At 36.4% G+C, this 16,050-nt stretch overlaps 1 protein-coding gene across 2 annotated transcripts in view; it reads right to left on the reverse strand.

Moving 5' to 3' along the window:
• Positions 1 to 3,985: 3,985 nt before the first annotated feature.
• Positions 3,986 to 16,050, reverse strand: part of ap1g1 (adaptor related protein complex 1 subunit gamma 1) — a 49,456-nt gene continuing 37,391 nt past the window's right edge. Inside the window, exons 20-23 of one of the 2 annotated variants that reach the window (XM_067417654.1) lie at positions 12,653 to 12,754; positions 12,413 to 12,573; positions 9,211 to 9,309; positions 3,986 to 6,336 (exon numbers count right to left, since the gene is read on the reverse strand). In XM_067417654.1, the coding sequence (XP_067273755.1) occupies positions 6,241 to 6,336; positions 9,211 to 9,309; positions 12,413 to 12,573; positions 12,653 to 12,754 (458 nt within the window). In that variant the 3' untranslated portion in view covers positions 3,986 to 6,240. Of the gene's footprint in view, positions 6,343 to 9,210; positions 9,310 to 12,412; positions 12,574 to 12,652; positions 12,755 to 16,050 lie in introns of both variants that reach the window. The other variant, XM_067417563.1, reaches the window with a different exon arrangement.

Raw genomic sequence — 16,050 nt, forward strand, 5'->3', positions numbered from 1 at the left:
ATTACATATAAAAACACGTTTTACTCACATAATTGGGCTGCACCATTCCTGTCAGATCCAGTATAGAAGGCACAGCAATGTGTTTTAATCTCAATATGTCTGTAAATCCAACATTGACCTGAGACTTGTTTACAAACGATTGCGCAGTGAAATGAAGCAAACACATGCATACATGTCTTCCTCATGTGAGCTGGAACTTCATTAAAAAATAAAGTTCAATCACTGATTCCTTATATTATGATCGGAAGGAAGCTTATGCAGTGACTGTTCTTCCACAACCAGGAATAGCGCAATATCGTGCTATCTTCTTCAGCATGTTTATTGCTGCTGGCTAACGTGATCCGAACAGCTCCATGAGTCGGTGGGCGGGGCTACTGAATTACACGTGCTTATTATTCTGTAGAGGCGGTGTTTCGTCACTGGATGATGTCAAGATGCGCACGATCGTTTTTTGGGCCTGATGTCTATAAAAGCTTTTCTTTGACTAAAAGGGAAGTTTTCAGCTCTGAAACTTAGAGGATATTCTTATATTACCATGACCTTTTATATATCAAAAGCTCAAGGGAAAGTTGATTTCTCAATTCCTCACCCCTTTAAATGTTGTTTTCTTGATTTACCGCAGGTACCATGTTTTACCATGCCTAATATCAATCTAGCTTTACTGCAGCGTGCAACAAGTGTCTCATAGCAACTGTCAAGTGAACGCACAGAGTAATGTTAAAACAACTTTCAACACGTATCTAAATATTCTATAATTAGGGGTACATTTCATGTCCGTGGACTCAATTATCAATTTTACCAATTTTTCATTAACTTTTCACTTCAAGCAATGATTGCTTTAATATCAGGGGGCATTTATTATTACTTTAATACAAAAATCTAATAGATACATATCTTTTATCTTGCAAAAAATGTCATATTCTATACTGGAATTTGCTGTTTTTGTGCTGTCCGATTTGGTAAATGTGAGGTTTTGATCTTCAGATTAGCACTAAAATGCATGTTTCTGAATATATCTCTTATAAATATTTGTCCAAAATAATCATTAAATTATGAGAGAGGTGTTTTTAAAAATATTTTGCTCATGCATCTACATTATATCATCCATTATGTATGAGTCCGAGAAATCAGTGTCAACCGTGTTACTCCATATAAAACCCCCTATAAATCAGCAATGGTTTGTTCTTAAGTCACATGTCCGACATCAAATGAAGTCATTCCTTTTTTGGAGGTAAATTTGAAGAAAGTGTGGTAAATTATAACTTCTCCTCTTCAATATATTATCTATATTATTGTCGGCACATAGAGTAGGTTAATTGACCGTCAACTTTGTTATCAACATATTCTGGTAAACTTGTCACATATTATATTTATAAATATGCAGAGAAAGAATATAAAAACATAAATTAATCTAGGTCAACTACCAACTAATCCAAGGCCAGGAGTTTGCACAAGACCCAAAAATGGCCGAAATGTCAACTGTGTTACCTGTCAACTGTTACCAATCAAATGTAACAGTTGACAATGATTCACATGGTTGACAATTTAATTAAAATTGTATTAATTGCTTGTACTTGTTTTTGTTAAATTAAAAAAGAAAGTTATCATTTTTAAGAGAGTTTTCTCTTTTCCTTCTAATGTGTCCTCATTGGTGTTACTCCTGTTAGCTGTGTTACTTGGTCTGTCAACTGTGTTATGTGTGGTTTTTATGTCATAAATCTTTTAAATGTGAACTAAACCACCAGAAAAATAGATAAGGATATCTCTTGAGACAGAAATATTGGTAAGGATGGTAAATAATACAAAATTCAGCATACTGTGGGTTTATGACACAGCATTTGTCTGTAAAACAGTTGACAAAATAATGAATCAAATGTTGATTTTCATTAACATTTAAAAAAAAGTCATTAGAGCTTAAGCTTGCCAAACAATTAATTTAGCCCATTGAGGGCATATATTATTCAACCACCTAGTTTATTGATAAAAAAAAAGAATACTGATTATCTTACTTTTTGGCTGACCTGAAATGTACCCCTAAATATAGAATGACTCAGAGATGCCTTAATATGATAAAACATGGCTGCGTTACCTCACATATGCAGGAGCTTTCGATTAAAAAAAAAATCTTCACACTAAGAAAAAAAAAGACCTGTTCAGTGAAAGGTTATTTGGTCAACCTTTATTTTTAAGCATCTGCTGTGCTTATGATATGTAGGCCTACATAAAGAAATTAAATGGAAAAATAATAGGTTGATTTTTAATGTAGCCTATTATTTTACAAATACAGCACTGCAATCCGCTCAACAGAATATTAGCGGGTTAAGACGAAACAATGCATATGAAAGGTTACTGTATAATTGAGTCTACATTTAACAGGGAATCAGGAATAATTGTTTGGCCTTGACATGAGCTATTGCAGTTTCAGAGTTTAACACAAGAGGGTGACAGCAGACCACCGTTCCCAAACTCAAACTAGATCCTTCACAATGGTGCTTCAGAGTCGGCCCACTTACAAATGAAGAAAACCGTTTATTTCCAAAACACAACAACAGACATCAAGTTTGACTGTTTTATTATTTCATTTGATCATTTTCTCCAACCCAAAGACAAGAATACACAGCATAAGTCTAAAATATCCCATGTCATTTTCACCCACCATCCCGAATTTTCAGTCAAACGCTCATTCCTCGAGGACATGGGACTGCGATTCAGTTCAGCAGCTCAGACTCATTGGGGTCATCCGGCCCTCCTGCACAAGTCCAGATGTGGTTGAATTACAAGTGTAAAATATCTGAGAAGAGGGGCACATGTATAGATACACTTCAAAAACAACCGATACCTTTACAGATTTACAAAGGGACTCTGATGGAGAAGGCAATCGTCCAAGCATGTGATGCAGTGTCCACCTGGTCAAACAGTTACACCCAAACAAATGATGCTCAATTCCCTCTGACTGACCACTTAAAATCTGCTTCTCAATGAAGATAAATTGGAGAATAAACAGAATATTTCCAAATCTACAAAGGTCTGTGCATGTATCGCAAGATATAGTGAACAGTGGTGACATAAGAATTCCAACTTAGCTTGCATTACCTCAGGAAGTTTACATAAAGAGTAGAAATGACAATATTTACATTGCTTTTTTCACATGCGGCTAAAAATAAAAAGAAATCATTGTTTGATGTTGGGAAGCTTGGTGAGAGACTCGGCAAGTTCACGTATGGTTGTTTCCCTCTTCAACACACAATCATCTTTGCCTGACAGAGTAGTGTAAAGAGCAGCATGATCGGAAAAGTCGTATTTTGAAACATTTCTTGCGCAGGGCCATTTACTATTGCTACGCGCCTCACGACGGCAGGCCGTTGTTTAATGTACCACCCCGCATTAATTTCACTCAAGAGTCATCGAATCATTCAGGGACAAGGCCATGATCATACCAGGGCATTTCATCTCAACTCGTGCCTCAACTTTGTGTGCTTCAAACTAAGTCTAAAATGTGGTATATGGGAAAACTTTAACGTGAAACTTTGGATTTAAGCTTACCTCAACATATCAATGTTAATATAAAGAGGTCTGAAGGTAGTTCACGTTATTCAAAACCTGTACTACTTTCTTCTGTGGAACATGAAACATGCTGAAGAACTAGAAAAATTCCCCCATACAATGAAAATCAATGGGGTCCAATCTGGTTTTGGACTCAAAATCTTCAAAAATGTCCGCTCCACAGAAGTCGTATGGGTTTGGAACTACATGAGGGTAAAAAATAATGACAAATAACCACCCCTAAATTACATTATATCTGAGTAACTGGGAAAAACATGAGGAGAAAAAAAAAATAAATCTGCTCCAGGCCACCTACACCTGTGTCTACATATATGCTGCATTTCATTCTTTCAGTAGTACACATGACTGCGATACACATCTAAAAACAAAAGCAAACTCAAGATTGTGTGCACATTACACACCCCTAACTGAACGTCATAGGTCTTCAAATGGGATTTTTATTTGATTTGATCTTTTTTATGCGTTTTACAATTATATACAATATACAGGCAGCACACAGTACATTTTTCTTTCCAATAAACAATCAATCAATCAATCAATCAATCAAACAGGTAAGTTGTTAAATTAGACTATTTTCTGAGGGAGAGCGTCAAACATTATACACTGTGCAGTGCTGAAAGAAAGACTTAGAAAATGGGATCTTAGACTTAAAAAGGATGAAAAGAACAAGCTGATGCATCTTAAAAGCCCTCAGTATGTACAGAAAAAGCCAGAAAAAAATAAAATAAAAAGAATCGCAACAAAAGACAGACAAAGCAGCCAAAAGAATGAAGTCGTTTTTCTCCATATACATAAAATTGCTAAAAAATATTTCCCAAGCCCCAAAGAACACCTTGATTTGGTCACCACACTTGGCGAATGTAATCACGCAAAGTGATGGATAAAAATGAAGAGCAGCGAGAGATGACGTGAGGGTGCGGACGCTAAGGGTTTCCACCGAGAGCATTTCAATGATTTGATGAAACAGTTGACAAAGACAAAAAATATATATATTGTGAGGTATTTTCAGGTTAATGTTGCAAACTGCCTTTGGAAGCTGCAAGAAGAGACACGAACTAACACACGTTGACAGAACACACTTGATATCTGACTTGAGACACCCTCTTAATAAGAAATCGAATGAAATGACAGCAAAACCAAAAAGCCCTCTACTCTTCAGACATCACGTTCTTGCTCTTCCTGTAATGATAACCGTTCGTCTCGCAGGCGTCTGAGGGTTTTCTTTTAACCGTTTATGACAAGGCACATTGCTTCAAATCAGGCAATAATTCCGTACTTCAAATCACTGAAGAAAGTCAAACAAAATAAAACAACAAAAAGTCCATTCAGTGCATATAACTACATTCATGAAGGCTTTATATTCATAGTCTATATTTACAGCATCTATGCTGACCATAACCTTATTATACATCGCAGGGCCAATATGAGTGTTAATTTACTGAAAAAATCCATTTGAAATTTTAAGATCATGCTGTCCAACTACATTTTTAATATAGGATTCAATCCATAAGGATTGTGCTAAAATCAAATATCTTTAGTGTAGGCTATTTTATCTCTATATAAATGTATTTCCAATATTTAAAAAAAATAAAAATAAAACTAAATACAAGAACACACCATCTGTGATGAGTAGAGGCAAACAAAGTAACTATATGCCAAATTAAGGGTTTTGGGGAAACCAGCTTTGATGATGCAAAACTACTGGGTGATGTAATGCATACAGACGGTAAAAAGCATCACTCTCAAACGCCCATCTTCTCATCCACTAGACACAACTCAAAGTTTACACGCCAATTTCATTGTCAAGGGCAAAAGCTGGCTGCTTAAAAAGAATAACTCACAAATCATACAAAGGTATGAGCTGTATGAACTTGCCGATTCATGATGATTCGTGTGATGGAGGTCAAGCACATTTGGAAAGATCTGTTAATGTGTAACGAACGATGCCGTATGAAATACGTTGTAGCCACAACATAGCTTGTATCTGGAGCATTCATCTGGTATACTTTATTATAGGACATTAGATCAACCTTACACGAAAATTAAGAAATGCCATGTACAATGAACGATAATTTAAGGCGCCATCACAACACATTTTCCTCTTGATTCTGAAATGCTTAAGGTGCAAATGTTCATACTTTGCAATTTTCTTCTTAAAATAAACCAAACCCATTAACAAGATTAAAAACATGGAAATAAATCGAACAAAACAGACAAATCAAGCAAGCAGCTCCTTTGTATAGTGGCCATGAGTGACGTTTTTTCCCCATGTACGGGCCCTGGGCGGCAGGGTGAGCCGGAGTGTGGGAGTGCACTATAGTGAGAGGATAAGTGAGAGTGCACAACGCTAAGTGCAAGTGTGAGTATGGACATTTTGCACTAACCCCGAAGCAGAGAGAAAGACAGACGGGCAAATAAAAATATTTTTTTTTGTTTTTTGAAAAGATATGTATTCAGACATTTGTGATATTTCTTCATCATTGTCGCTGTAATCGTCATCATCATTAGTCTTCATACCATCAACTCTTGACTGTGTCAGGAAGATTCCACTGCTTCCCATGCAACCCCAGGGCAGCGATCTGTGGTGATGTCACGGGGATCATTTGGGAATGGGGAGGGGACATCTTTCCCATAGTTCCCTTGCTGGGGGTCTTTAAGATTGAGAAGGGTAGCAAATCACTGCCAGGACTGAGGGGGGAAATTGTTGACCTCGGCCAGGTCTTGTACAGGAGAGCCTTTGTGAGTGTATGTCAGCTTGATCCGCATTCGCAACTGTTGCTGCAACAAAAAAGGAAGTCAGGCACATGCGGAAGCAATTTTGTAAAATGTAACTATCAGTCTGACAGAAATTTTTTTGTTAAAATGTTACTGCTGCCTAGCCTAGAAATCTAGACGCACCCTAGTGTCAGCAAAACTAATCTGCCGCGAGTATCTATGTATATATGTCTAGCAACTCTCAATACACGTCTGAGCTGCAAAAACCAAACTCTGGTCAGGCTAATCACATCGTGTATAGAGTTGGTGGACGGGGCTTAACATAATGACGGCTGAGTTGTGCTTGCATGCTTCTAGTAAACAAGCTTTTGAACGGCGATCTTTCGAATCAGCTTTGACCCCCGAATACTTAGAATTAAGTTTTTCTCAGCACTGAAGTCATTCTTAAGAAGGGAAGATGTGTTCTGAGTTTTGCCGACCGGATACGGTGAAAGTTTAATCCTTTAACTAGCTCCGTGTCACCTTCGTTGCTCTGGTTGTTTGTAGTGCTATCCTATTGCGTGCACGCTGTGCAGAGGGAGTTTGAAAGACAACCGTTTATCCCGGCCCTTCGGATTGAGCCCTGTCAATGATGAGTTTCCAGACCAAACATCTTGATGTGGGTCTGGCTTGTCAGGCTAACTGCTGCCCATTTCACATAAACTGTAACATTCAGTGGATTTCAGTATAGTAGCAGAACAACTGAAATCATATGCATGATATAATCTGATGTATAATAAATCTTATCATATATAGCCATAAAGCCTTTTTTGATGAAAAGAAGCTTCTCTGCATTTTCAGCTACGATATGGTTTCGGTTTTCATCTACAATGGGTGACACTGAGCTAGGGATGTGAGAGACTAGCTAGACAACATGGAAAATACTAGTCCTTTACTTTTTTTTGCACAATTAAAGTTTCGCTTAATTTTTTTTTTTTTACAAAGACTATGTTTAAATTACCGTTGTGTTAATTTTATATCTTGAAATTAATTTATTACTCTGAAAAGTGTATATCGGCAGGCAAAATTGTTCATACCTGGACACAAGTAGTTGCCATGGTAATGAACATCAATACCTTAATGTGCAGACTTATGTTAACTAACTTTTATTTGAGGAAATCTGTTTATATAGTGTAGGTTATTAGGTTTGACTTATTAGTCCTGAGCTGTCTACTGACTCAGTTGATTTGAATCAGTGTTTCTATAATATCTAACATACATGCTTAAGTGAGCATTCAAGTTTAGTACAATGATCATAATGAAAGGCAAGCATTCGCCTGTATGTAATGTACTCTATTTTTAGCGGCATTTAGTATGGCATTTGATTATTCATAGATTAAGTGTTCTTTCAAATGAATCAATCGCATATACAGGTCCTTCTCAACTGAAATATTTCAGGTCTTTGATTGTTTTAATACTGATGAAAAGAAAAAAGTGTTAAAAACACTTTTCTTTTATTGGTCGGATAAAATATGCTACAGGTTTTCTCAAAAAAAGGTTTTCATGAGCTGTATGCCAAAATCATCAGTATTAAAACGATAAAAGACCTGAAATATTTCAGTTGGTGTGCAATAAATCTAAAATATATGAAAGTTAAATTTATATCATTGCATTATGGAAAATAATTAACTTTATCACAATATGCAATTTTTTTTAGAAGGATCTGTACTGTCTCCGGGGTGGGTAGCCTTTCACTTTCAACACAACTCATTGCCCTGAGGTATCTGCGTGACGAGAGGTTAAGCTTGGTTCATAGTGGTTCCGCACTATAGCATGAAGTTGTGTGCTGCGAAAATTAAGTCATGGCAGTCGTGCGCGGTGAGCGCAAACCCCCCCCCCCCCCCCCCTTTTTTTTTACTTGGCAGTGTGCACAGCGAGTTTTGTAACTTTTCACACGGCTCCGCATCTGAAAATGTGTTGCCATATGAGGTTGTATCAGGGTAGTTTTACGAGTGCATGAGCACAGTATCGGACTGACACCTGAGTACTTGTATCGGTACATCCCTATGTTACTATAATATAATAAAAGCAAAATATATCACTAAATAAAAACAAACATTAAAATAGGAAATATTACTATTTTAATTTCATTGTAAAATACGTATTAAAGAAAAACACTTAATTAAACAGCATTCTTTGCTATTTGAAAGTCATATTGTAACTTTGATTGTATTCCAAGTAATTATGCAGCCATGTAAAACCTTTGACCTTACAAAAATTATTAATTAAAAACCAACATCTCACTAGCTGATTTTTCAGTAGTAATCTTAATTTACATTGTTGCTGATCAAGCAGAGAGAGCCCGCCAACACTGATCCAAACCCTTTCTCTGTAAATGCAAAAACATGCATGCTGTTGTGGTGGTTGTGAGGAAAAGTTTTTCCTCTAGGCTGCTGACACTAATTACACAGGACTCAATTCAAGGTCAATTCAAATCCCTTTTGATCCCAAAACTCCTGTGTGTGTGTAATTGACCCATCTAGGCTAATTCCATTTTGATTGTTTGCATAGTGCTCCTAATCTTTTTTTAGCCAGTTCATGACAGGGAATCCAAGAAAAAGATGTAATCAATGGTGAGATTTCAGAAAAATGTTTGGAAGGTGTGACACCCTTGACCTGAGCAGATTTGAATTAGCTAGTGAGATGCCACCTTAAACTTAATCCCTCAGTCACTGAGATGTGACATTCCCTCCTATTTTTAAACCACAATAAATAATGACTGCCACAAGTTTTTTTTTTAAAGCAAACTTTCAACTTCAGAGTAAAATTATTTAGCTTTGCTCAGCTCAAACACTGAACAGACTTCTGAAGCCGTTTAAGGACAAATGGCTGATCTCTGAAGATCTACTGCAATAGGAAGCAAAGCGTGGACTGGGTACAGTTATGTTTTACCTTTTGTGGGTTGAGAACCCTGATGACCTGCGTGACGCTTCCCTGGTTGAGTGCAGGAACTACATTACTGCTGGGGGACAGAAGCTGCAGCTGGAATGTCTAAAAACACAAACAAACGTTTAAGGTATTTGCTGAAGAAAAAACTACCAAATTTGCTTGCACAAGTATATTCTAGGGCTGCCACTAACAACTATTTTTTATATTGATTAATCTATCGACTAATTTATCACAATTTTCAAAAAAATTCCTTAAAAATATAATTTGAAACTATGGCATTCATTAATATAAAAAATATAAATGTAATCCATTGACAATATTTAAAACTAAAAGGAACATTTGTAAACCAACATAAAAAACCTAAATATCATCAAATACTTTAATATAGAATAGTGTTGTAATGATACCAAAATTCCAGACTAAAATATCTTGATACTGAATCAATACATGGCACACACACACACACACACACACACACACACACACACACACACACACACACACACACACACACACACACACACACAAAAAGTACAAGTAATTGAATAGTATGATAGAACTTATTATTCATTGTTTTATTAAAGGTGCCCTAGAATGATTTGAAACAATATGTTAAATTGTTCTCCGATATGGTATTTGGCTTAAGGGCAAAAATTGTCCAGATACAGTTTTACAGGTACATTTACAACCCTAAAAATTGTCCCTAGGATATAATGCTCTGTTTTAGCCTTATTTAGAAGAGTCATGAATATCAATGTTGAGCTCTGCTCTGATTGGTTTATTTCAGCAGCTTACAGCACACTGCAGTTCAGCTGTTCAGCGAAGCGGCTCATGAGTCCTGACAGAACACAGACCGACTGAATGACACTTTAAGCAGACCATCTCAAAAGGAGATAGCTAAAATGCAGCTTACTTATTGGTGTTTTCAGATCATCCACGCGCGAGAAAGCTTGCGTGCTTGCATGCATGCGGTTGGCAGATTTCAGTAATTCAAATCCTCCAAACAGAGCTTTTCAGTGAAAAGAACAGGTATACCATCCAGTGTTTTATCTAAACATGTCCAATCTGGCAACCATATGCACGCAAGCTCTCTTGCACGTGCGGATGTTCTGAAAACACCAATAAACAAGTAGGCTACATTTCGGCAATCTCCATTTGAGATGTTCTGCTTAAAGTGTCATTCAGCCTACATTTTAAACTTGTCTTTTTTTGTCAACGATATTGCATGTTTATATAACAATAGTCACAATATAGGCTAAGGTTACGCAGTGACTGTGATGTACTCTGAAAGCATGCAAAAACATCATCGGCCTACTTGAGTTCTCAAAAATATAAATATATAACTTATATTTTTACAAAATGAATAGCCTTGTCAAATGATTGTCGTTTTAACTTATATGGTGGAAAAGGTGACGTTTGCTAGAAGGATTGAGTGAACGATCTTTAAGCAAAGTATCTACGGTTGAATTTAGTAATACAAAATAATATTACCCTTTGTCATTAGACACACTATTTAGAAGTCACTACTTAATGCTTGCAGGAATAGTTACCCCTTTCTTCAGTTTAAGACGCAGAGCGAAGCTGGCTTGAAATGGGCCGAACAAACTAACGATTTTGAAATAAATTGTTGTGGTATCCAATTATAATAAACCTCAACCATGACTGTTGACATATGAAAAGTCCTCACTTCCCCTGCACAGCCTGAACATGACGTGTGTCCATGAGAGTTGCTGTTCTTGCTATCCTCAATTGTCTTGCTTACCTGCAGTCCCAGTTACTGTCGGTTCTGACAACGAACATGTTTGGACAGATGCAAATGTTGGGGGCATGCTTAAAAATGATCCCCAACTCTTGCGTCACGGTTGGGTTTATGTTGAGAAGCACTTATTTTTCCATGGTGTTTTTGATTCACAAGATTTACATATGAAGGAGGAGGCAATGGTGTTTGAGACTCACAGTATGTGATGTCCATGTACTGAACTCTTATTATTTCACTATGGCAAGGTTAATAAAATTTTTCATTCTAGGGCACCTTTAAATACAATGAGGAAAATAAGTATTTGAACACCCTGATATTTTGCAAGTTCTACTACTAGTAGTTCTACTACCACTGTGAGACAATCTAAAAATAAAATAAAAATCCAGAAAATCACAATGTATATATTTTTTTACTATTTATTTGTATGATACAGCTGCAAATAAGTATTTGAACACCTGAGAAAATCAATGTTAATATTTGGTACAGTAACCTTTCTGATAAGATAATTTAATGTATAATAAATTGAAAACCAAATATTTTAAAATGTAATATATCACAATATTTAAAAATAAAATAAAAATAAATGCAGGCTTGATGAGCAGAAGAAACTTCTTTCAAAAACATTACAAATGTGTCCAAACATTTGGCCTGTACTGTATATATTTTAAAAAAAACTAAAAACTCACTTGGCCAGCATGTTCCTGTCCTGCTTTTTGAACAACGTCCCCCAGGTTGGGAAGACCAAAATCTTATTTCATAATACAAGTTATTTAATATCTTTTAAAAGTCATTTAATAATTACAATATAGATATTACATTTTATTTTATGTATTTTGTGTTTAAATAAGCTAAAATGACAAAAACAGTGCTTTATTTTCAGCTAAACTATCTCTAGTTAACAGTAGCATTCAATAAAGAAATTAAATAATCAAATGTAAAAACAAATGCATAGTCTACACAGTCACTCTGTAAATTAACTATACACTGATTCTTAATAAATATATTAGTCAAGCACAGGGTGTTTTTTGTTTGATTAACAAATCACACAGAATATTATGCCCAGCCCTTTAAGACTGCACAGAACAAATTCATTGTAACGTGATTTCTCAGGACGTGCATCCATACATATTTTTGATCACTCAAACCCAATATTCCGTGAAAAATAAGTTGCGATGTCGTCTGTTGTTTTTAGTGAATGGTGCAAGCAAAGCTCGTACACACGTCCTCACTCCTGCGGTCACACATCGACGCAAATTAAGAAATACTGCTCTTATTAGAGTGCTGTCATTTTTAAAGTACCGGTACTAATAAAATTTCATATCGTACCCAACTTGCCCAGTCGACTAAATATACTGACTTTGACTAATTATCAGCATCAACGTAGTCGATTTTTAATAATAAGCTGGGCTCTCATCAACAGTACAACTAGAAGAGGAAAAAACTAACCTTTGGTACTGCAGCCTGGAACACAAACTCTGTCATGTCAGCCTCAGTGGAGTTGGTGGCATGGATGGTGATAACTGCAATATTGGGATTGGGGTTGGACCTCTCGAATGTGAACTCAATTTTCAGACCATTTTTGTTGTACGCCGTCATTGGTGGAATGCCTGCAAGAGAGAAACAGACATGATAATTGCATTGCCCAATTTGCATGAATTAGTATGATGACATTTTATGTAAGCTCACCCGCTGCAATGTCATTGAAGAGGGGCTGCGAAGTGAGACCATCCAAAAGGAAAGGGGGCTGGGACATGGGCACAGAGGGAGCAGGGGTGGGGGTTGGACCACCTAAGGAGTGAGAAGGTATGAGTAGGGTTTCACCCAAAAATAATTACTGGTGAAGGAAAGTCACTCGAGTTTGGACCAAATTAGGGATAAGTAAACTAGGGCAGGAACTGTACAAAAAAAACTATATAAAATAACCCTCAACTAAACTACACAAGGAACCCTGTCAAGTTGGTGCATTACAACAATATTGAAAGGTTAAAATTAAAAACTGATTAACATTTAAAATGCACATAGGGCAGTTTTTCAAATTATAGGTTCCAAATGTATTAATGATATACTCCAATTTGTTTTTGGACCCACTTTATATTAGGTGGCCGTACTTACATTTTTAAAAATACTTGCATGTAATTACGTCTTTAATTCTTTTCTGTAGTTACATTTGTAATTACACAGTTGGTACTTCCCTTACACCTAACCCTACCCTTAAACTTACCCATATCACCACACCTGTCCCTAACTCTACCCCTTTCCCACCTCAATATCAGCAAAGGTGTTTTGCAATACAATTTGAACAGAATAAGTACATTGTTCTTATTTTTTGATGTAAGTACATAGTACTTAAGGCCACCTAATATAAAGTGGGGCCTAGTTTCTATTTATTTATTTATTTATAAAAACAATTAAACAGTGACTGTAAAATTACAGATTTTTTCAAACACATTAAATATTGAAAAACAGGTTAAATAAAGAAAATATAATGGATATGTAATACAGTGTATATATTTAGCAACACGCTCCTCTCTAGAGTTTTTTTGTCAGCTAAAACACTGATTGAGCGATTACATGAGGTATAGTACATTTTGTTGCATCATACTGCACTTCTTTTAACATACCTTCTGATGCTCATTAATGTTTATTTCACGCTATAACTAGTAGTAATGGGGAAGATATGATCGTTTACATTTTTGCTTGAATTTCAAACTTTTTTTCATATTTCAAATTTTTCATATTCATAGTAATGCACAAAGCTTAATGTGCTTTATTGGATGGGAGGCACGATACAAATAAAGTTTAGTAAAGTGCAAACAGTAAAGACTTAAATTTAGAGAACAGATTAAAATCCATTTAAGAATTGATATCAGTTAATCAAAACAAGACTAGAGCCCTATAAATAGCCATTTTAATTTTTGGGTGAACTACTACTTTAAGGACTAATGACAACACTTAAGTCAGTGTTCTAAATATGGAGACTAGGGATGTTCATTTCGGTTAATTTTCCCGACCGACAACCGATGCTCATTAATCGTTAACTGATAAGATTATAATATTGAATTGGCATTACATAAAAATACAATTGACGAGTGTCTGTGACCTGTTAAAAATAAATAAAAAAAGGTACATTTTTTCACATGTTAATTTTATTGTGCAAATGGCAGGACATACAGAACAGCTCAAACACAGAACCTAGACTCACAGAGCCCTGAATTTAGGGCTACGGGACTTTTTTAGGCTTCTCGTTCGTTTTATATTAATTTTATTAATTAAAGGAAACGATGTACTGCGCTGGTGGAAACAACATGAGACCATAATAGCTTACGCGACTGGGTTATAAAGTCCACGGTAGCAGCAGCGCGCATTTCTTCAGCGCAGCTGCTAGAGTTACGGCCTTTTTACAACTGGTTCCTTCATTCGTTTTCTCTGACCAGGTGTCTGATTGCGAAATGACCAGGAGTAGGCCTAAATACCTTCCGAGATTCTTTCGAGAAGTATTTAATTCCGATTACACAAACAAACCAATTTAGAAGGTTTTCTGAAAGCATTGCAGACAAAACCAAACAAGTGTAAATGTATCTGGTTGTTTAAACCACATGTGTAAATTTTACTCCTGGCAAATAGTTTAAAAAAAAACGTGTGAGAGTGTTTTATGTTGCAGTCAGACAGATATGATGGTGCTACTGCAACACGCATCGCCGCAAATGAGTAATGTAAGCCAACAAAAATGGCCATAAATGAAACTTAAAATAAGACGCTATTTTAAGATGCTAAAAAACACAATCATTTTCAATAAAAATGTATAAATTATCTTACCAGTGCTTAGGTAAACTGTTAGGGGTTAACAGGTCGCTCTCTCATATTGCGGTCTTTGCATTTAATTCATCAGCTCGTTTCAAATTCATATTCTTTTGCTTTCGTTGCTGTGAGCTCCGTTAAATATATAATTATATACGGAAATTGAAGATCTGATTTATAGGCGATTCATTTTGCAGAGGTGCAAGGTAAATAAGACAAACTGCTTGTTCGTTTTTTTTTATTTGTTTAGATTGTTTAGATTGTTTCGTATTGTATCAGACTGCTAGCCTGACAAGCCAGACCCACATCAAGATGTTTGGTCAGGAAACTCACCATTGACAGGGTTCAATCTGAGGGGCGGGATAAACGGTTGTCTTTCAAACTCCCTCTGCACGCGATAGGATAGCGCTACAACCAACCAGAGCAACGAAGGTGAAGGGGAGCTCGCTGACAGATTAAACATTCGCCGTATCCGGTCGGGCCTGCCCACCGACTCTATACACGACGTGATTGGCCCGTCCAGATTGTGAGGAATACAGCTCAGAAGGGTACTATTGAGAGTTCCTAGACGACACTTGCGGGCAGATTAAATTTGCTGCCGCTAGGGTGCGTCTAGATTTCTAGGCTATCAGACTGCCTCATCTCGTCAAAAATGCCTTTTTACTGTGGAGGCAATATTATAGTAGGCTAAATTAACTAACATTGTGATGCTTGAAGTGTTATATCTATGGATTTTATAATAGGCAAGACAAGTCCGGAGTTGATTTGAGAGGCTAAACTGATTAAACATGTGGTTAACTTGGTCGTCCCTTAACATTTTTTTTTACTTTAATTTAACAAACAATTTAAAAAAATGTTTAGAGTTTTTTTTTAACTTAAAGAAACGAAACAAAATATAATAACTTTGACATTAAAACAAAACTGAACTATTTTAATGGCTGCTACAATGAAAGCCAATATAAGCCAAAAAAAAACATGGGCTCCAGTCGGACACGGGCCTGTCGGACAAAATCACACTACGAAAAGCATTAAAGAAGGCTTCATATGGCACTGCCTGATGCCCAGGGAATAGAGACGCCTCGCTAGGCCAGCCTCGGGAAGAGTCTTTAATTTGCTTTCCTCCACCAGTCAGGAGTTTGTAATAGTGCTGTATTGTATTGCATGATTCGTCACCCTTTCTGTCAAAATGGTCCCACACAGTATCTTTCCCATTGATTGATTTTACAAAAAATGTCTGTGTCAGCACGTGTGCTTCGTTGAATGTGTTGACGCGCCCCATGAGTAAA

Source organism: Pseudorasbora parva, chromosome 1 (genome assembly GCF_024679245.1).
Source record: "Pseudorasbora parva isolate DD20220531a chromosome 1, ASM2467924v1, whole genome shotgun sequence".
NCBI classification, from domain to species: domain Eukaryota; kingdom Metazoa; phylum Chordata; class Actinopteri; order Cypriniformes; family Gobionidae; genus Pseudorasbora; species Pseudorasbora parva.